The sequence below is a fragment of the Dipodomys merriami genome, unplaced genomic scaffold (genome assembly GCF_024711535.1).
Source record: "Dipodomys merriami isolate MVZ:Mamm:240054 unplaced genomic scaffold, mDipMer1.0.p SCAF_1, whole genome shotgun sequence".
NCBI lineage: Eukaryota > Metazoa > Chordata > Mammalia > Rodentia > Heteromyidae > Dipodomys > Dipodomys merriami.
Genome location: NW_027202270.1, coordinates 99,736,927 through 99,759,152, shown reverse-complemented (window position 1 = coordinate 99,759,152; position 22,226 = coordinate 99,736,927). Strand labels below are relative to the sequence as shown.

The window sequence follows — 22,226 nt, the reverse complement described above, 5'->3', positions numbered from 1 at the left end:
TATTTGCATATACAGTATCACATAGGGATGAGGCATAAATATAAACTCTAAATTCACTTATGTTTCATAAATGCCTCATACATATACAGTAATTCTTTGCAACATTTTTAGCGTACCTGCATTTTATTTTAACTATGTAAGGTCAAGTATAGAGTTTTATACATGTGGTGCTTTCCACATATGGCATGCATCATGTTGGGGTTCAAGAGTTCAGATTTTGGAGCATTTCAGAGTTTGGATTTTCAGATTTAACATGCTCAACCTATAAATGCAAACTAAAGAAAAAACACTCGTTTTTGGAGTGGGAGCGTTGCCAGAGATATTGACTAATAGTAGTATATATCATGAGCAAGTATGTCTAGGTAAGTCTTGAAAGTATTTATATACCTACTCTAAGGAATAGTGATAAAATAAATACTACAGCTCAAACTTTGAAAATAAAATGTATTTTATTCAACTATAATGCTAAGTTATTGTACATAGGAAAAACGTGCAGACTAAGCTTTCCAAAATATTTATATCTTATTTGAGCCTGATTAACAGTAATCAGCTATAGGAAATATGTATTGATAATTTACAAGACTATACACTTAACTGATGAAAAGTACTAAACACAAGTTTAACAGAAATGTATGTTTACACTTTTAATACTTAATACTATCAGATGATTTAACATCTATTAAACATATAAAAGACAGAAACCAATTAAACCAGAATTCTACAAATGAAATTTCAGAAACTTACACCTCAAAACACAAAAGACCTTCCTAGAAGTGTTAGTAAATCTCCACAACTATAAAACTGTTAGTATTTTATTCTAATTGTATCCCTGACTGAAGCAGGTATATCAAATTAATATTGCAAAACTGGTGGTCACAATGGAAAACAGAATTACCGAGGAAAAAGAACAAGTCACTTCATATCTGAGCTTCTACAGAAACAAGCATTCACTTCAACTTTTTATGCTTAAGTATATGAAGGCAAACCTGCTCTAAGTAAAATAACAAAAGGCACAGAAATTATGAAAATAACTTTCTCCCGAAGACATTTGTAAAACTCAACATGTAAGGATTACATTTACCAAATAAGATAGCTTTGTAACAAATCCTGTCAGATTTTTTTATCCTTAAAATATACTTTTTTTTCTTGGTGCTGGTTCTGGGGCTTGAACTCACAGTGTGGGCACTGTTCTTGAGCTATCTCATTTTTAAGGCTAGTGCTCTACTTCTTGAACCACAGCTCTATCAGCTTTTGATGGTTATTTGGAGATTAAGAGTCTCAAGGATTTTCCTGTCCAGCCAGTACTATCTTGAACCGCAATGCTCAGATCTCAACCTCCTGAGTAGCTAAGATCACAAGTATAAACATAATTATAAACTTATCTAAGGAACTTACCTTTTTATCCTCTTTTACTTTGTGGGTTTTCTTCTTCAGCTTCTTATCATCTACCTCCTGGTCAGAAGTGATAGCAGGATTATCAATTCCACCTTTCCAAGTTTCAACAGGAGAAAGTAGTGGATCTTCTTCACTTCCACGATGTCTTCCTTTTCTTTTTGTTTTAGAAGTAGTGAAAGCCTCATCATCACTTGCATCTGAATGTGTTCTTCTATAATATGACTTGGCTTTGCTAAATAAAGTTTTAGATTTATATTTGTATTTTGAAGGTCTCCGTTCCCCATGACCCTTTGAGGTTCTATCTGAAAACCCATTTTCTTCATCTCCTTGGGTGTTATTTACAAATGAGTTTCGAATTTTAATAATTCGATTTTGACTATCTTCTGGGACAACATAAATCTCATCAGAGTAGCCCTTCTGTTTGAAAATGGTGTCAATAGGTTCCGCATAGTTATCTGAAGAATCCATATCTTCAGGATGTGCCAAAGGAACCCGAGAAATCTGTTTTCTTGGATTTTTACCAATACCAGCTTCAATTGTTTTTAAAAGGTTTGGATCCAGTTTCTTCACATTTGTCTTAGGTACAACTGGTTTAGGTTTAATAGGTGGAGGCACTTTATGGTTGCGTTCATGATCATGACAGTTCGGGGTGCTATGAATAGGATATTCATTTCCTTCCAAATCTAACCTGTATCTGGAACGGTCACTAGGTGTTGGAAGCAACTGTACATCATCCCCAATTGGACTATAAGGAGGTGGTGCTTCGGTGTCATCATCTGAATCAGGGTAGTTGTTATAGGGAAAACAGTCTCTGGGGGATGGTAGAAAAACATCCTCACTTTGATGGGCTGATTCCCTTGTATTATCAGACAAATAGGAATTTTCTATCATATTTTTTTTCTCTAGGACATCACTGAAAAACAGAGTAAAGACTTCTGTCTGCCGATGATACTGAGATAAAGAATATAATGCTGTAAATTTAGCAGTGATCTCAGTTGCAATATGTTCTCCTTCAGTCATTAATTCTTTGATAGCCTCATTTTCAAAAAAATCTGCTTGGCTGTCAGTAACTGCCACCAGTTGTACCGGAATGGTGTCCTGAACTTCTGACAGAAATGCTCTAAGCATTCCCATTGATGCTTTCCGTTTTGCAGAGTAAACTAATATATACCCATGAACCAGTTCATCTTTCCTTACTCCAATTGAGGAGTGGTACGATAATATTGTGATCTGTATCCGCCTTCTTTTTTCACCAATAATTTTGTCAAGCATTAGGGAATTATTCTGACCAGCTTGAGCAGCGCTACAAGAATGAGAATCAAGGAAGGGTGATAAAATAAGGTCTACACTAAATGGATCACCACACATGGCACACATGACAATTCTCAAGTCAGCTTCTGATACATCTTTATTGGTAGGAACTGGGCTTACCACATCTAAATTGTGTTTAACTGATTCCAAGACTCCTCTTAGAGCTTGCTTTATTTGGGATTCATTAAATTTACGAGGATATGTACCAGCAGGTACATCTACAAAAGGACACTGTAACTTGTTTGCCAACTGCTGTCCTTGGTGCCTGAGAATGGGTAGATTCTTACTAATGGAATCTCGCTGATTAGCCAAAATTAATGTAAATGGAAGATTAGCCATATATGTATCTTTTCTGATCTGAGAAGCTTCAGTTCTCACTTTTCCAATAAATTCCCCAATCAAACTCAATGACTCAATGGAATTAAATACACAGAAGCACCCATGTGGTTTAAAGGCGGCAGTCCATAATTGACTCAAAATGTAAGGCGATTTGGCATCAACTGGCCGAAGATCAAGTTCATAAATTTTTCCATCTAAGGCATATTCATCATCAGTGGATTGCGTCCTTATCTCATTTGCTAGTTCTTGGGCAAGACCATCTTTCCCTAAAATGAAAAGGTTAACTTTATCAATATTGGTACTATCATGATATAAGCGTAAGCGTCCATGATCCAACTGTAAGAGACTACTGGCAAGTAAGTGCTCCACTTTAATGTCTGTACAATTTTGGCCACTAAGGCATGTTTCTTTAGTGGGATGATAAACAAATCCTATGTGTTTAAGGAGAAGCGATTCCCTATCAGGTGCAAGTTTCTGTAAAGCTTTGTACCTAGGTTCTTCACTCAGAACTGTATGAATTTCACTCATTTTATCTGAACTTGGTGTTGCATTAAGGTCTAAATCATAAAAAAGTTCAGAATGCTCAAAAAGCATTTCCTGGAACTCTTCTTTGGCTTTTTCAACTATCTCTCGCTGATGCCTACCATACACCTCTTTGCTGTCAGCCTCAGTGATGTATTTGAAGGCTTCATCCTCCATAACAAAGCACATAACTTCCTCCCATGGCTGCCCAGGTGAAATGAACTGAATTTTTTCCAAAGTCTTCTTAAATTTTTCCTTCATTTCAATTCGCCTTTTCTCTGATATTAGATGTTGTACATGGTTCTGATAGACCTTTTCAGCTTCTAAAGTGCCCAAGAGGTCAAATGGGATTCGTCTATCATTAATTTTGTCTATATGGTCAGTTTCATCCCAAGGTGTTTTTTCTAGCACCACAAAACATAACTGGAAATCTGCTCTTTTCTCCATTAATTTCAAAGCTTCTGACCAATTCAAATGTTCTATCTCCTCCAAGTTTGGCAAAAGAGTATTAAAAGCTCTTGGTAAGGTATTTATATATTCTTCTCTTCTTTTTCTTATATGTTCCTGTTTAAGTTGTTCTATGTGTTTTGAGAACGTATTTCTGGCCTTTCTCGTTCCCTCTAAGTTGATGTATTCTTCATAATCAGGATGATTTTTTAATTTATTACTAACAGTTTTCCAAGTTGCATGATAGTCTCTCACCGTCTGTACAAGTTTTTCAAACTTATCTGTTGCTGTGACAACAAGTTGTCTCTGTGTTTTATAAGCATCCAGATAGGGAATAATTTTAGGTTTGCCACGAGTTTTATCCAACATTTGTACCAGTGCAATGAAACATGTCTCAATGTTGACATTAAATCGTGCTGATGTTTCCACTACAAGAAGGTTCTTTTTGTTTGAAGCAAATGCTTGAACTTCTCTAAGATAATGATCCACACATTCGTCACATTTAGTTGCTGCTATTATTACAGGTTTTTTTGATTTTGATAGCTGGACAAAAAGGTTATTGACAAATTTAAGTTGATCATCAAATTTCCTATTACATCCTTGACTTACATCAATGCACAATAAAAATCCATCTACATTGAGCTTCCCTTCTGGCATTTGCTTCTGCTCAAAGTCTTGCTCCAAGCCAAGTTGATCAGTGCAAATATACATCAGTTTTTCTGCTGACTGTAATTTAGTGGCAGCTGCACGTTTTATATATGGTTGCAAATTTGTACTCCGATGAGGCAAGAAAGTCTGGTCATCAATGAACTCTGTCTGTTCAATGACATGAATTTTGCATTCTACTCCATCTTCACCACTTTGTATTATGTCACCCCAATATAAAAAGTGATCATTGTTTACTACTCTTCCTCCAAAGTCAATGGTGCTAAGCACAGAAGTATGCTCTGGATAATATTCATCTGCTTTTGAGCGTACAAATCTATTGCACAAACAAGACTTTCCAACTCCACAGTTACCTTTGTCTTTTTCAGTTCCAGAGAGTCCAACTACACTGATAGTATAGGATGGGGGACGAGGCTCTTTGTTTTTTGCCATCATAACTTTCTTCTCATGTCTCTACATTCATAAAGGTAACCACATAAGCTTTTCATTCTGAAAATAAAGTCATCTCAAAATACAGATCCTGAATTTCAAAATTATATTTGGTTCTTCATATTTCCCTCATTTCCTCAGAAAGGTCTTCAAAATCAGATGGATCATCTCCCTAGAAAGATGGAAAAAAGACAAGTTTTAACCAGGAATTACATATAACAAATGCTCATGCAAAATTAATAATTCTAGGAACTGGGAAGGTGGCTCAGTGGTAGAGCGCTTGCCTTGCATGCATGAGGCCCTGGGTTTGAGTCCTCAGCACCACGTAAGCAAAAAGAAAAAAAGCTGGAAGTGGCTCTGTGACTCAAGTGGTAGAGCGCTAGCCTTGAGCTGAAGAGCTGAGGGACAGCGCCCAGGCCCAGAGTTCAGCCCCCCCCCCCACAAAAAATTACTAATTCTAATGTCAATGTATCTTAAGAAATGTTTTAATTTACTCATAAAATGAAAATAACCTCAAAATTTAAGGCAAATCTACAAAACTTTAATGTAATGGATCACAAACTTTAAAATGAACTCATAGTAATCAAATGTGAATTTTAGCTCTGCTCCTTCCAATGGGGTTGACAAACAACTAATTCTTCCCACTCTTAATATTACTGCCTTCTATGAGGCGATGCTGATAGCTAAAATGTACTGGTTATTTTAACAATTCCTTTACGAATTTCACTCAATTTTGCTTAACCATGCCAAGGACTAAAACCCAAGTCTTATGAGTATTAAGAACTTTATCACCAAACTGTATCCCTGTTTTCCTTACTTTTTAAAAATGAAGTACTACCTGCTTTCTGAATTCCTTAAAACTTATTCCCTAAAGCAGAATTCTGTATAAATTTAACAAACTTCTAAACTTAAAAGAAAAACTTTTCAGTAAGTGTCAACATTTCTGTAAAATCGATCAAATTTTCTACCAAAATCTATTAAGGATATGCAAATACTTTAACAGGAAACAGAAAAAATGGGTAAGGTCTGTAGATATGGTTCAATAGTAGAGCACAAGTTTAGCATGCACAATTTCCTAGGCTTGATTTCTAACATCAGAATAAAAAAAAAAGAGAGAGAAAGAGGAGGAGACACAGAATGATACAATGACAGCTATTAAATAAGTCAGTAGATCTCATACTAAAAGACTGATTTTTATTTCCTATCTATAAGGCCAAGTGTACAACACAATACATGGACTTTAAAAAAAAAAAATCCATGCTCATGCCAGTAATCCTAGCTACTCTGGAGGCTGAAATCTAAGGATCGCAGTTTAAAGCTAGACAGGGCAGGAAAGTCAGAGACTCTTATCTCAATAAACTACCAAAGAAGCTGAACATGGTTATGGCTCAAAGAATAGAGAACTAGCTTAGAGCAAAATCTCAGGGACAGAGCTCCAACCTTGAATTCAAGGCCCAGAACTGGCACTGGCACAAACACCCACCCACACTCACACACATCTATACTTCAATTTTTTTAGATTCAAGACAATTAAAATTACTATAAAGTTGTTTTTAAATTCTCTTGATTCACACAATGTTGGCTGAGGTTGAAGGCCTCCCCTTTTGCCTAGGCTGACTTCAAACCACGATCCTACTAATCTCTAACACCAAAGAAGCTAGGATTACATGTATGTACCACAGCACCAAGCACTAGGTGTAGCATTAGTAAACTGGTTTCAAAATTTATTATTTACTATTTGGTGGCAATGGCAAAGCCCTAAAACCTAAAACATGGTTCTCTCATCTATAAAACAAGGGTATTTACTTATTTTCACAAACTAAACAATTATTTAAAATGTGAAGTACCTAGCAAATAAAAGGGATGTAATAAATGCTGGTTCCATTTCTTAATTTGGTTCTTGGAACTATGGGAAGCTGCACAAAACTTATGAAAAGGATGTAATTAAAATGTACAATCTGACAATATAAATACAATAAAAGATGAAGGAAACTGAAGCAGTCTTAACCAATTCTATTAAAATTTTAAAAAATTTTAATCTGAATACTGTATCTAGCACCAAGTTTAACATTTTTTACCCAAAATATGCAAAAGAACAATTATACTACACTATTTATGTTTGCAGAAAAGTAAGCATAATACATTAACTGGGTAGTAATTTATATTCACCAACTGAAATTAGTTTATGAAAATAACTGTTTTCTAAGGTAGTTTACTATTCAAATATTGTATGCTCACAAGGCAGCTTTCTAAAATTAAAAAAATTGCACAAAGAATCCAGAAAAATAAAAAAAATAGATTCTTAGTAATTCACAATTTAAACTTAAATGTTTTTAGAGACAGAATACTAGTTACCAGTGCCTGGAGAGGATATGGAGAAAGAAAAATTAGATAGGGTGGTGTTTATAAAGGATGAAGCTAGATAGTAGAAATAGCTTCTAGTATTCTATAGTACAGAAAGACAACCACAATATTTCAAATTAACTAACTTTGTATGTTCCCAACACAAAAAGTGCTTGAAGAGATAGATGTGCCAATTATTCTGACCTAATCATGCATTATATATTGCATTCATGTACTAGAAGTCTTTGCTGAATCTCATTTATAATTTAAGATATAAAAATTTAATAATAAAATGTGCCTTCACAAAACATTGTTGCATTCATTAACAAAGAGTATAATTTTTTTAAATTCTTGCTTTTAAGTTATCATGTTATGTCAGGAAATTTCTATTCTTATCTTTAAAAAAAAAAACAACAAAACTTGTAATTTTCTAGCCTTTGTAATTTCCTACTTTTACTGTGATACCTGATCCTATATATCATCAGGTATGGTTCAAAATTACTCTGAAAGCTTTGTAATTTTCCTGCTTCATCCTGCTCTCTTCTCCTTCATTCAAATCAGGGCAGCCAAATGTTCTTTATAAAGCAGAAAGTAGAACCTTCCATCCTAAACTTTCCAGTGTTTTTTTTTTTTTTTTTTTTTGGGGGGGGGGGTCCGGTCCTGGGGCCTGAACTCTGGGCCTGGGCGCTGTCCCTCAGCTCTTCAGCTCAAGGCTAGCGCTCTACCACTTGAGCCACAGTGCCACTTCCGGCTTTTTTTCTTTTTGCTTATGTGGTGCTGAGGAATCAAACCCAGGGCCTCATGCATGCAAGGCACATGCTCTACCACTGAGCCACCTTCCCAGCCCAACTTTCCAGTGTTCTTAAAGTAAAAGATGTCTTTTCAAGGACCTGCTACTACAAGGTCTGCCCTTTCCAGTCTTTTCTTGTCTAGTCTAATACCATTTTCCCCACTGTCACACTGAGGAACACATGCTAAGCACGTTCTTGCCTTTGTACTTACTTTCCCCCATACCTCCAAAGATACTACACAACTTATTTATCATTCTTCATTAGCTCTCGCTCTCTCCTCACGCCACTGTAGATTTAATAAAAGGGCCAGAAAGGCACATATCTATATTTATTCTATATCTAAGAGCCTACAGAGCAGTGATATATATAATGGTTCTCAATAAAGTATAAATCCTTAATATTAAAACAAAAAGTATATTAAAAAATGAAGGCATCATAATGAAGACAAACTCTGATCTGTAATGATGTGTTCAGTCAGAATAAAATTTTTATTTTAAGAAAATGAACATATAACCCCAATATAGTTTATTCAGAATATCTGGCAATATAAAGACTTTTTAAAAAATCTATTTCTAAGACATAATTACACTGAAGGGGTCTTTTCAACTTATCCATTGTCTTGTCAAAATAAATATCCTTTATATAAACAAACACTCAAAAAAGACAAACTCAAATTATCATATATATTTCACAATATAATGCAAACTTTTTTAGTAGTTTAAGAATTCATATAAAGACCTTGTATAATAAAAGAATATGGTAATTCAAATGTTACTTTTCTAACTGCTTATTAAGAATGGCAAATTCATCAATAATGTGGTAAGAAAAAAAAACTGACATTTGAGCATATGTATGACAACTAAGTAATTCAACAAGGCAATAATCACATTCATATATTTACCTTTAAACCAAGATACCTACCACAAAAGCACACAATATTTGGATTTAAAGGAATCTAAGTCATCATTCCTATAAACTACTCTTAGATAAGACTACAGTCATGTGAATAAAAAGAACCTATAAAAAATTTCCACAATTTATGTAGTGATAAAATTACCTGAAAGCAAAGGAATTTTGTTTTCCTTTTGTACTGAATCTCCAGAACCCAGAGGGCCTGATACACAATGAATGCTCAACAAATATTTGATGAATAAATGAGAACCCTTGGTCCTAAAACCATTCAACAATCCTAAAAGTCACAATTACAGACATAACTAATAAAAAGCACATACTGTTATGGGTCAATAAACTCTAATACAGTATATGTTAATATTAAAAGTTCAAGTTTTAAAATCTACAGTGTATTAATACAGATTATGAGTTTATAATGTTTATAAGCCTCAAGATTCTGTGAAAATACTTTCAGAAGGCTCCAAACTGGCAGGACTCTGGGACCTTACCAAGCTCTTTTTATCCATTTTTATCTCCTCAAATTTCAAATTACCATTTGAAAAGTTTCATTGTCAAAAATATGTCCCAATCAAGTTATACAGCTTTACTGCCTATTATTTACTCATCTATACCTTCCTCTAATAACATGATCCCTAGACCTGGGTATGAGATATTCCAAATTCTTCCTAGTCCACTATCTTATTTAGTGGTAAAAACGTTAAGACCCAAAGGTCATTTTCACCTAGAAAACAATATGTACATGTTCAGCTACTATCTGCTTAGCCTTACATCAATGTGTATGTGTTTGTGTATGTGCACAGTTATGTGCACTCCAGTATTGGGGCTTGAACTCAGGGCCTGGGGACCATCCTTTCAGTTTTGCTTTTTTTTTTTTTTTTTTTTTTTTTTGCTCAAGGATAATGCTCCTTGAATCACAGCTCCACTTCCAGCTTTTTGGGGGCCACATCTCCATTTCCAGCTTTTTTGTGGTTAATTGGAGATAAGAGTCTCAGACTTTCCTGCCCAGGCTGGCTCTGGCTCCCTCCCAACTATGATCCTCAGATTTCAGCCTCGTGAGTAGCTAGGATTACAGGTGTGAACCACCAGTGCCTGCTTATATCAATTTTTAAAAGGTTCAAAGGCATGTAGAGGTAAGTCCATTAAAATAATATTATGAATAAGCTCATCATCTTTCCTCAATCGGAGTCCTCTCCATCACTGTGCAGAGCTAAGTAGAAGATGGGCATAATTTGTCATTTAATATTGTACTGCTATTCAGAACAGGAATTATTTTTATTATGTAAATGACTTGGGGTAGGTCCTAACAACTTTTTGGTGATAAAAATATTAACAGGTCAAATAATCAGAGGAAGGGGAATAGAATTAAAATCATAGTTTTTTTTAAAAGATAGATGGTGGGGTTGAACAGCATTTTTACCCACAATTTTTTTTTTTTGGTCAGTTGAGGGGCGGTGTCTCTCAACTCTTCAGCTCTACCACTTGAGCCACAGCACCACTTCTGGTTTTCTAGTAGTTTACTGGAGATAAGAATCTCACAGACTTTGTTGCCTGGGCTGGCTTTGAACTGTGATCCTCAGATCTCAGCCTCCTGAGTAGCTAGGATTACAGGCATGAATCTCCAGTGCCCGGCTTACCCACAGTATTTTTAAGAATATAGTACCACAGCTGAAGAGATAAAGGCAATAAGCTACACTGATAACACATTACAAATTCAAAGGCGAGATAAGTACAAACTGGAATAGATCAGGCTTTAGAAAACTGTTTTTCTAAATCATATTAAGTGAAGTAAGCCAGTCTCAAAGAAATTTAGGTCCCATGGTTTTCCTTATTTGCAATAATTAGTGTACATATAGGATAATCTTATCAGATGAGCTGAAAAGCTCAAACGCTATGATCATATAAGATGATGCTAAGGGGCTGGGAAGGTGGCTCAGTGGTAGAGTGCTTGCCTTGCATGCATGAGGCCCTGGGTTCAATTCCTCAGCACCACATAAGCAAAAACAAAAAAGCCGGAAGTGGTGTTGTGGCTCAAGTGGTAGAGGGCTAGCCTTGAGCTGAAGAGCTGAGGGACAGTGCCCAGGCCCAGAGTTCAGGACCCACGACCGGACCAAAAAAAAAAAAAAAAAGAAAAGATGATGCTAAGTGAAATGAACCCCAAGATATGGACACAGGAGACCTGTCTTTGTAGTTGTTTGAAATGTACTATGTGATTTTTGTTGTTGTTCTTTTGTTTGTTCTTCCTCCAATGGTATACCCGTGTTGTTGCTGTACTTGATTTTGGTACCCTGCATCTTGTATACACAGTGGTCTAATCTGGGGAGGGGAAGGGGAATAACAACAGTGAAACAAGGACACAGAATGACCCATTGCAACAATGATACCTACAGGACAGTATATTGGAAACGAACTTTACAACTTCGGACAGGGTGAGGAGTAGTGTGGGATGTGGGGGATGGAAGGAATAGCGGGATAATAACAAGGGAAGGGGTAACAATGATTGATAAGTAATACACTCATTGCCTTACTCATGTAACTAACCCCTCTGTACAACATCTTTACAATAAAATTAAAAAAAAAACTTTTTCTATAAAGGGATAGGCAATAAATAGTTTGGCTTTGTATTGCTATAGAGGTCTGTCACACAACTTAACTCGGACATCAAAGTGTAAAAGTACTGAAGTAAAAGTAATACTTAAATGAATGGATATGGCTGTGTAAACTTTATTTAGGGATAAGATACTTGAATTTCATTTAATTTCTCACTTTACAAAATAGTATTCCTGTAATTTTGTTGCCAAACATTTCAAAATGCAAAAGCCATTATATGAAAATAGATATCAGCTTGCCCCACAGGCCATAGTTTGCAAATCCCTGCAATACACTGAATTTCAATAAATGAAAGGAATGAACCTTGAAAATTGACTAGGTTTGGTTTTTTCAAGAGAATTCATTCCAACTGTGTGAACAGGGTATTGACGGAGCACAGTAGCCATACTGGAAAGAAAGCTGGATATGGTAACAAATGTCTGCAATCCCAGCACTTTGGAGATTATGGTAGGAGGATGAGGAGTTTGAGGCCAGCCTGAACTACATACAGCCTGTCTCAAACAAGCAAAACCCTCCAGTGCTGGTAGCTCACTCCTATAATCCTAGTTACTCAGGAGGCTGAGTTCTGAGGACTGAGGTTTGAAGCCAGCTGGGCAGGTAGAAATCTATGCGACTCATCTCCAATTAATGACCAAAAAGGAAAGAAAGCTGAAGTGGAGCTGTGACTCATGTGGTAACGAGCCAATGCTGAACATAAAAAGAGACAGTGCCCAGGTCCAAAGCTCAAGCCTCAATCACCAAGGCTCTGAGTTCATACCCCAGTATCAGCACAAAAACAAATAAGCAAAGAATTGTGAAAGAAATATGGCTAGATATAAATTGTGTAAGATATATACTCTTCAAGGACAAACAAGAGTTTAGAACCTGTAATAAACAACGGCTTAGTTTGAAAGTAAAATATAAGACAAAAATCTGGTTGGGCACAAAGTGTAAGAAACAGACAAATACTGCAAGCCATAAGAATTGAAAAGAGCAATCTAAGATGGAGCTTAGTGACTGGTGCAAGACGTAAAAGATAAAAGAAAAATGAATGTTTCTTAATGAAAAAGTAATCAGTTTGAGCAACAGATGGTGCTATCACCTGGGTTTCAGGTATTATTTCTACAGACAAACCATATACTTCAGAAAATTACCTAAGAAATCACTAATACTCTTAGAAACATGTAAAATGTTATATTCTTGGTTAATACAAACACCTGAATTTTCCAATTCCAGATCATAGAAATGTTACTTTTCTACTCATTACATGAACAGTCAACAAGAAAAAACAGGCATCATCTTGGCTCTGAAAAAATAAGCATATAAACAACAAACATACTTAAAACACTAAGAGGACATGATTAACAAGAAGACATAATATCCCATATCAGAGGCTAAGGCTTCCCCTCCCTCCGAAGACTAGCAATTTCAAATAGAGCTAGAATAGACAGTTATACAGGTTTGTGAGGTTTTCCTCAAATATTTCAATTTGGATCATAGGTACAAACTTCTGCTCCTACATTTTTACCTTGTATTTTTTTCTCATTTGTCAATCTGCCCTAACACTTGGCAGTAATTTTTTTTTTTTTTTTTTGGTCAGTCACGGGGCTTGAAATGAGGGCCTGGGTACTTGTCCCTGAGCTTTTGTGCTCAAGCTACCACTTTAAGCCACAGCTCCAATTCTGATTTTGTGGTGGTTAATTGGAAATGAGTCTCATGGATTTTTCCTGCCCAGGCTGGCTTCCAACTGCTGGGCTGGCTTCCAACTGCAATTTCTAAGATCTCAGCCTCCTGAGTAGCTAGGAATATAGGCGTGAACCACCAGCACCCTGAACTTTCCAGTACTTTTGATTCAGTCACTAACAAACCTAAACTTCTTATGCCCCCCTTATTATCCTCACCCTGTGCTACTTCCAAGTCCTATTTAAGTTACCTTACACCTAATTTTAAATTATAGCTCATTTATTCTGTATTGAACTGGCAATGTATTCCTATTTTGTCATAGTCTCTCCATCAAAGCTATAGGCTCTGAAAGGAGCTTTAAGAAAGAAACCTAGGCTGGGAAGATGGCTCAGTGGTAGAGCGCTTGCCTTGCATGCATGAGGCCCAGGGTTTGATTCCTCAGCACCACATAAGCAGAAAAAGCCCAAAGTGGTGCTTTGGCTCAAGTGGTAGAACTCTAGCCCTTAGCTGGAACAGCTGAGGGACAGTGCGTAGGCCCAGAGTTCAGGCCTCACAACAGGCAAAAAAGAAATCTTTTATACTTTCTTATTCTACTCATAGTGCCTAGCTGGCTCACTTATAAAAAATTTGCTAGGGATAATGAAATAGGATAAATCTAGTAAGAAGCCAGAAAAACAAAAACTCACTTTTACTATTAAGTCTTCATGATAAATGCTAGAGAACCTAACCAGGTGACACATCTTAGCAATATTCTAGACATGAAATCACAAAGTTATAACTTTTCCCCCCAAGTAATACCTGTAATTCTATGGAATAAACCCACAAATAAAGTCAAAAGTTCACAATGTGTTTCACCGCATTGCAGATAATCAGCTTCAAAGAATGAAGAAAGACACTCCTTGATTCTCTTACACTCAAAGTCCTCTTACACTCACAATGTTTCTTCTTCTGTGAAGAACTGCCAAAAAGGCTATGATAGAAATAGTTGTTCTCTTTTCTACATCTCATTGTACTTTTATCTATTTACTCCTTTATAGTTGCCACCTCTCTTAACTAAAGCTATCCTTAATTTTTGTATTTTATTTATCTTTGTATTCCCAGGGCCATGTACATGGACAGTGGTAATGAATAACACATCATGGGTTTAACTTTTTTTCTTAATGTGGATAATCTTCACAGATAAAAACAAAAAGCAGCCTTGGTTGCAGAGCATGGCTTGTCAAGATGCTTGTCTCAAGTCATCTCTAGCCTGGGGGGAAAAAAAACCTGTACGTTTTTTAGGAAGTGAGTTTGAAAAATGAAATAAATTCGTATTTGTCTTAGCATTATGCTATTTTTCTTAATTTCTAATACTTTTCCTAATTTGATAAAATGATTTTTTTTTTAAAAAGCATCTCAACTCCAACTACCAAATGATGGAACATTTTATTAAAATTCCTTCACAAGGGCTGGGAAGGTGGCTCAGTGGTAGAGTGCTTGCCTAGCATGCATGAGGCCCTGGGTTCGATTCCTCAGCACCACATAAGCAGAAAAAGCCAGAAGTGGTGCAAAGGCTCAAATTGTAAAGCGCTAGCCTTGAGCTGAAGAGCTGAGGGACAATGCCCAGGCCTAGAGTTCAGGCCCCATGACTGACCACCCCCCCCCAAAAAAAATTCCTTCACAATTCTTTCAGAAACCTAATTTCCCTAGCATACTTTAAATATATCTTACAAACCTAAAACAGAACACTATATAATGATTCACGATTATATTACCTTATTATATTATATTGCCTTTGTGATCTGCAAAGAATAAGTATGGGTCATATATCTCAGGGAACGTTAAAATCGTATCTCTTTAAGTTGTGATAAAACATCTTTATTGTGCTACTTCATATCTGAGAAGTGAACATCAAATGCAATGTTTTCTCTATGTCCTGATAATGCTAAAAACTTTAGTACTCTTCATGAAAGTACTTAATAAGGGTACTTCAATTTAAAAACAATGAATTATGACACTTAATTTATACTGTACCGTATTTCAAATCCGTAACTTTTCAAGGTCAAAATAATCTGTCTTCTCCAACGGAATAAAAAAGGAGACTATTTTCAAGATATTCAGGGTGCCACATGACAGAATTAAGATGATTATTTTGCAGCACATTTTTAAGAATTGCTAACATTTTATATGGGCAGAAGGACACTATTCCACTCCCAATGCTCTTAATAATTAATGTACAGAGAATGGTAAAATAAGACACACTGACTGGGGTTAAATATTGTAACCTATACAAGCCAATCAAACCCATAGTTGTCTATAATATATAATAATATGTACTATCTAACTGATTCTCCCTGTCAGCGCGATCAACAGCTCTTGAACATAATGTGCTTAGTTATAAAATGTAGTCTTCACACGTTTTTGGTGGCCCACACGTGCTACTCTCTTCTGTTTAACAGATAACTAGGTATGTGGGTTAATTATAAAGAACCGATATGTATCTATACACCACAAGTATATGCAGAAAAATTCTAAGAGTTCCATTTTACTATTAAAGTGTAAATGAACTAGAATTGATAGTAAAAACATTTCCAAACTCATCTTACTAGTTTATCCTTAATCCAAAACATTTTTCCGAACAGTTACACCTAGATGTATTTTCTGCTAGAGATTTTAGAGAAATCTCCCACAAAGTGAGATCACCAGTCCTAAGAAACATCCCCTAACTGGCCACTGGTTTGAGACTTAAGTGGATTCTCCAACACCTGTCGAAGAGAGCATATTTGTAAAAACTAGTAAATACAGGAAAGTAGCTCCCGGCGTTACACTTGAACCTTTTGAAAAATGTCATTGTGCCCGATTTATCACAAAAGAAAAGAGCAAATTATCGATGTTAAGTTTTCATTTTAGAAGCACACAGGCCCGTGTGTATTTTAACACTTACAAACACTAAAATTCTCATTTATTAAACACTGGTCCAAACTGGTTTCCTATCAACCACATGATAAAAAGTATAAGCATCTCTCCTACAACTTTCTCGGAATTTTCCTAAGCGCCCTAGTATAGTTGGCCCTCACTTCGGAGCACCTCTCAGCCCCGGGCTGCACGCAGAGCCTCCACCTCCCTTGCATTTCTAATAAAGCTGGAGGGAGGGTGCGAGGGAGGGAGGGAGCGTATTTATGTGTGGATAAGTGCACGCGCGCTCCCGCGGTGCTCCCCACCCCCACCCGATACTTTTCTTTAGTGGACCGAGGGAGAAGAAGAATCTAGAGGTTATTGCAGCGAAAACTCGAGATCCAAGCCCCAACCCAAGTCACAGACCCCCACCGATCGGGTGGGTCCGGAGGTTTTAGCTGGCGCCGGGCAACTTCTCGCCAACCCCACTCCCGGCTTCGGAGCAGCAGATGGGAATTCCGCGGCCAGAAGAACCTAGGGAGGAGCCGGGCCGATAAGGAAAAAGTGAAAGGGCCGATCCCCGGGCCAGGCTAGAGGTTTAAGTTTGCAGCCGAGGTCGCGTTTCCGCCGATCGGCGCCCACCCGTCGTCTCCCCCAACACCCCCCCCCGGGCCCGCCCGCCCCAACCTTCCTTTTCCAGGTGGAACTCGTTAACACAACGAGCGCCCCGCCACCTTTCCTTCCCCGCCAGCCCTTTCCAGGCCCGGGCAAGTGAGGGCGGCGAGGGGGAGCGGACGCCTGGCGGGGCCGGCGTGAGGCCGACCCCAGCCCCGTCACCTGTAGAGAGAGAGAGAGAGAGGGAGGGGGGACGGGGAGGGGAAGGAGGGGGGGAAGAGAGAGAGAGAAAGAGGGAGAGAAAGAGAGAAGCGCCCCCTCCCCGGCCTCTCTGCCCTTCACGCCGACCGTCTTCCCGCCGCGACCGCCCGGCCTGAGGACCGAGCACGGCGCCAGGCTTCTCCTCGGCGGCCGCGGGGGGCCCCGGCCCGGCTGAACTGGCTCCGGCCGGCCGGCGGCGGCGGCGGCGCGAGGGTCCGTGGCGTGACGGGGCGGGGGCCGGGAAGGCCCCGGGAGCCGGGCTCTCAAGGTCCCTACCTAACAGCGTCTGTCTCCGCCGTCTCCTCCTCGGCGGCAGCGGCCGCGGCGCTGGCGGCGGCAGCAGCGACATTCCTGGGGAGCGCTCCCGCCGCCGCCGCCTCCTCCTCCTCCTCCACTCTCGACTCGCCTCTCGTCCCCGGCGCGCTCACCGAGCGCCGAGAAACCTCCCGCCACCTCCACACACACACACACACACACACACACACACACCCCTCCACCCCCGCCCTCCCCGGCACACACGCCCCGAAACCCGGATCCCGGCGGCACTCGCGGCCGGGGAGCCCTCCCGCCCGCTCGGCCCGGCCACCAGCGGCGGCCCGACCCTCCCCCGCCGCGTCCCCCTGCGCCCGCGGCCGCGCCGGGCTCAGTAATGGCGGCCACTCGGGTTCCCTCGCGCTGACGGCTCTCTTCTCCCTCTCTCCCGAACTTTACCTCAGCATCTCTTCTCGGCGCGCACCGCCGGAACGCACGCGCGCGCGCGCACGGCCGCGCGCACGGCCATGCGCGCACAGACACACACACACACACACACACACACACACACACACACACACTCACACCCGGCTGGGGGCGGAGCGGCGGCGCAGTCCAGAGTCGGGTGCGCGCCTGCGCGCTCCCGCGCTCCCCGCCCCACAAATCCTACTGCTCCCCAACTACCGTCCTCGCTGCCCTCACCTCGCGACGCCTCCCTCCCTCCCTCCCGCGCCGCGCGCACGGCTGGGCCCCGCCCCTGCCCTCGTCTCCCGGGAGCCCGGGAAGGCGCGAGCAACCGCGCCGGAGGGAGGGGAGCGAGCGCGCGGGGCCGCGTCCTCGCTCGCGTCCCCACTCCCCCATTGGCTCCCGCCCCTCCCCCGTCTTCCTCCGCCTCTCCCGCCCATTGGTTCGCTCTCCTACTCCATTTCTTCTCACCTTTTCCCGGTTACCCATTGGCGTGAGTGTGTCTGCTCCGCGTTCTCCTTTCTCGGCGCTCCCGCTCCTCCTCCGTCCCCTCCTCCACTCTTCGCCGGCTGCCCGACGGCCGCTCACGGCTTTCTCCCTTTTCTTTTCTTTCGTGCCGGCTTTTTGGCCGTAACTCAAGAGCACGCCACGACCCCGCGAAGGAACTGGATGTGTTCGCGGCTGCGAAAGATGGCCAGGGCGCGCATGGCCGGTCGGTGCGTCCTCGGGGGGCTCCGGGGGGTGACCTGCGCCCGCGCCCGCCCGCGGGGACGGGCTCTCCGGCGGGAGTGCCCGGGGAAATCTGTCGCCTACCGGGGACCTCACCCGCCCAGGACCTGGTGCTACCCTCACCTACAAGCCAGAACTCCACGGGAGCGGCCAGAGGAGTCCACTTCTCCATCCACACCGGACTGGGCTTGTGTAGGCCCTAGATTCTTCTGGAAGTTGAGCGAGACGTCCAGATTTGGGGTGGGTTTTAGGGTGACCCAAAACCACCCCTGCCCACACCTCTAATAAGTTCCACGTTACGGTCTGTCGGTCACCTGGTTTCATTATGCCATATGTGTGTGTGTGTGTGTGTGTGTGTGTGTGTGTGTATTTTCAGAAATTTCACAAGTTTTGGAGTACGCTGGGTATTTCTCTTCTATGCATCGACACTGAATGGCAGAGTGTATACACCGTGTGCAAAGTACCATCTTTTTGCTATTGAAGAAACTAAGTACTGTGACTCCTCCAAGGTCATCAGATTCTTACATAGAATACTCTTCAAAATGATTGCCTCCAGATTAAAAAAGAAAGAAAAACCACCAATCCACCCCCACATCATTGTTCTAAATGGTTTTTTTTATACATTTGAAAGAATTAATTGGGGATTTTTCTTTGGGAAAAAATTTATTTCTTGCACTGTAAAGTTGATCTTAGAAAGTTAACATGTAAAAAAGTAATTCTAGAGAATTCATGTTACTCTATTTCTTATGCTGTGTTACATAAGGTACTGAAGTTGGCCAAGGTTGCTTTTTAGTGCTATAATGGTGCAGCTGCTGCCAACCAGAAGTACGTTTACGATCTGTCAGTAAAGAAAACAAAAACTGCCGGTTGGTAAGAATCTGTTAGAAAATATTTGTCAGTAAATCTGTCACAATATTCCAGCAGAAATTCTGTTCGTTTGTTCTTTCCCCCATGTCCCTCCACTGTCCATATTTCTCAAAGGTAAATTGAACAGACAAAAGCACCAAAGACTAAAATTCATTTTTCTGCCTCTTCCTTGTATCCGAATGATGTCAAGCAAAAAAGTAGCTGCTTCAGTTACAATGTAACCGAAAAGGAAAAGGACACTGAAGAAAACTTGCAGTAAAAGTAAAAACTAAGGGAAAAGAGGAAGAGAAAAGGATATTGGGAAGAAGGGCCCCAAACAGCAAAATCTGATACCCTTTACTCATACCATATGAGCTGGAAAGCCAATATATTTAAATGCTTTTTAAAATCTCTACTGAAAGCCTTTAAAATTACATAAAGTCTACTCATTACCTGACTTTATGAAATGATAACCCCCTTCTCTGTACAACACCCTAATAAATAACAATATTAAAAAACAGAAGTAGGGGTAAAAAAGGAAAAAATTACACGGTCAATGAAAAGTCATAACCTTAGTAAAATATTAAACACTATAGCATGTCCACCCTGAAATGATTTTTAACCATGGACCTTCATCAAGGCAAATAAATTGGGGCTTTAAAGGAAATATTAACATAAAAAGGCATAATTTTCAGTTACAGGGCATGACATTGAGGAAGAAAAAGATTTTAAATCTCATTTTGTTAAGGCACTAAAATTGTTTTTTTAAAAAAAAAAATTCATAGCTGACGTTTTTGTCCTACATCATCCTGATTTAAAGGGTCTGGAAACTAAGCTATTATTTTTTAATCATTTTTATGTTACTCGATTTTCTCCAAAAATCAAAGCATGCGTTTTCCTGTACCAACAAATCTGAAAATGGGAATTGGGAGCCAAAAGGCTGTGAGTGTTGATGTTTGTGTATTTACAAGTAAAAAGCATTACAATGCAGAATGGAAAAAAGGGAATAAACGTCATTTCTTAAACTTGATCAGGAGCCACTCCTTCAGAGAAGCTTTAGAACATTCACCCACCCACACCTAAAGGAGATATTCTGAGACATAAGGAATTTATTCTTTATATTCATGAGTGCAAACATAGGGGAGATGGAATAAATAATACCAAGGCCTCTCACATCAACATCTCTAGAAAAAATTTAAGCACAAGCACTTGTTCTGCTGTGCTGGATAATTAAAATCACCACCCAAAGCTTTGTTCTTCAACTTACCCTGAAAAACTTGGCAAAGGATTAAGATTTCAGTCAAGCATTTTATTCTCCACAAATTTCTAGCTCAACATATTCTAATAAAGTATTAATATGCACGATCTTTTTTGGATCAAAAGAGGTGACAGTTATACAAAAAATGTTATAGTAATCCCTCAGTAATGGCAATATCCAAATGAATGAATGTAATACGACTTCAAAAGAATTTACCCTACCGAAGCGGCTACACCCCCTGCTGGAAATCTTTGATCATAACAACTTTGGTTTTTGTAGCCCCAATAGAAAACGTAAGAAAAGGCAAATGGAGGACGTTTTCAATCATGACAAAATTGGCCAATATATTTTTTCTGTCGATGGGCTTCTGGAGAATGAACTGCCTCAAAATATCATCTTGATTATAGGAAAAACACAAAAGACAGAATAATGATGCATACTACTACTCAAAGCCTTACTAGATTATTGTCTAATTTCCTACTACATTTCTCAACTCATTCCCCACCCTTCCTAACATCATCATCTCTTGTCTAGAATTCTATTTCATACAGGTAAAGCTACTGGCGTGGGAAAGTTAAGATAAAGTATTACTACTGCAGGTGTCGGGGGAGGAGGGGGTTAGAGGGCACAAACAACAGTGCCAATAGCACCCCTAGTAGCCATTTGCTGAGTTAAGGTGCTTAAAGGCTTTCTTCAGATTTGTTTTATGATTACCAATGGTATTTTCAACATAAAGAAAAGGTGCTAATTATGCTTTGGCTGTTACTGTAGAAAATATTTTGACAAGAGTTAAGGTAATCGTAAGCATGGGACTGGAACAAGAGGAAAGTAATGCATTGACCTTCTTGGCATTTTGTTCCACAGAGCCTTGTTCTGTTGATTTTCCAGAATGGTATTTTCAGACTGAAATCCCGAAGATGGTATCAGACTCTAGCGTCAAAATGTCATGTGCATACTACTCTAGTTCTAGGACATATCTAAAACAGTGAAAACAGCACTCTCTTTTGAAACCATTACTATTTTATAAAAATTACTTGTAATGTAGACTCCTCTTAAAAGAATAACAATTCATTCAGGTCCCACCAGCACAAATACTTTAATTAGACAAAAATCTTCAAGTTATTTCCTCTCACAAAAGGAGGTATTGTTGGGCCATCTGGACCCTCCATTGGGTTTTTATGAAAGATCGCAGCTTGAATTTAATCAACCCAATAAGGTTAACCCTATAAAGCTAAAAAATAATTGCAAGGGTTGCTAACTGAAGGACTTCAATTTTTCTTTTGACTTTATTACGATTGTCATTTGTAAATCATTTCAATAGGAAAAAACTTGTATTGTTTGAGTATTTAACCACAGGAACATTATTTTAATTTTTGTAAAATTCCCTTATTTTCACTCTTTAAACCAAATTTGTATTACGAGTTTCTCTGGATAGGAAATTCAAATAAATGTTTGTCTCTAAACAATACTAAAATAGAAGATCATTAGTCAAAAGCTCAACA

General features: G+C 39.4%; 1 protein-coding gene and 1 long non-coding RNA gene across 6 annotated transcripts in view; one reads left to right on the top strand and one right to left on the bottom strand.

The window, feature by feature from the left end:
• Positions 1 to 22,226, bottom strand: part of Arhgap5 (Rho GTPase activating protein 5) — an 89,819-nt gene that overhangs the window by 47,124 nt on the left and 20,469 nt on the right. Inside the window, exons 1-2 of one of the 5 annotated variants that reach the window (XM_070026455.1) lie at positions 17,886 to 18,046; positions 1,396 to 5,281 (exon numbers count right to left, since the gene is read on the bottom strand). In XM_070026455.1, coding sequence (XP_069882556.1) covers positions 1,396 to 5,115 — 3,720 coding nt within the window. In that variant the 5' untranslated portion in view covers positions 5,116 to 5,281; positions 17,886 to 18,046. Of the gene's footprint in view, positions 1 to 1,395; positions 5,282 to 17,450; positions 17,697 to 17,885; positions 18,047 to 22,226 lie in introns of those variants that run through there. The other 4 variants (XM_070026446.1, XM_070026452.1, XM_070026445.1 and 1 more) reach the window with 4 other exon arrangements.
• On the top strand, positions 18,361 to 19,212 carry LOC138803458 (uncharacterized). The gene is made up of 2 exons (XR_011364949.1): positions 18,361 to 18,860; positions 18,997 to 19,212. It is a non-coding gene; the product is annotated as an uncharacterized lncRNA (long non-coding RNA).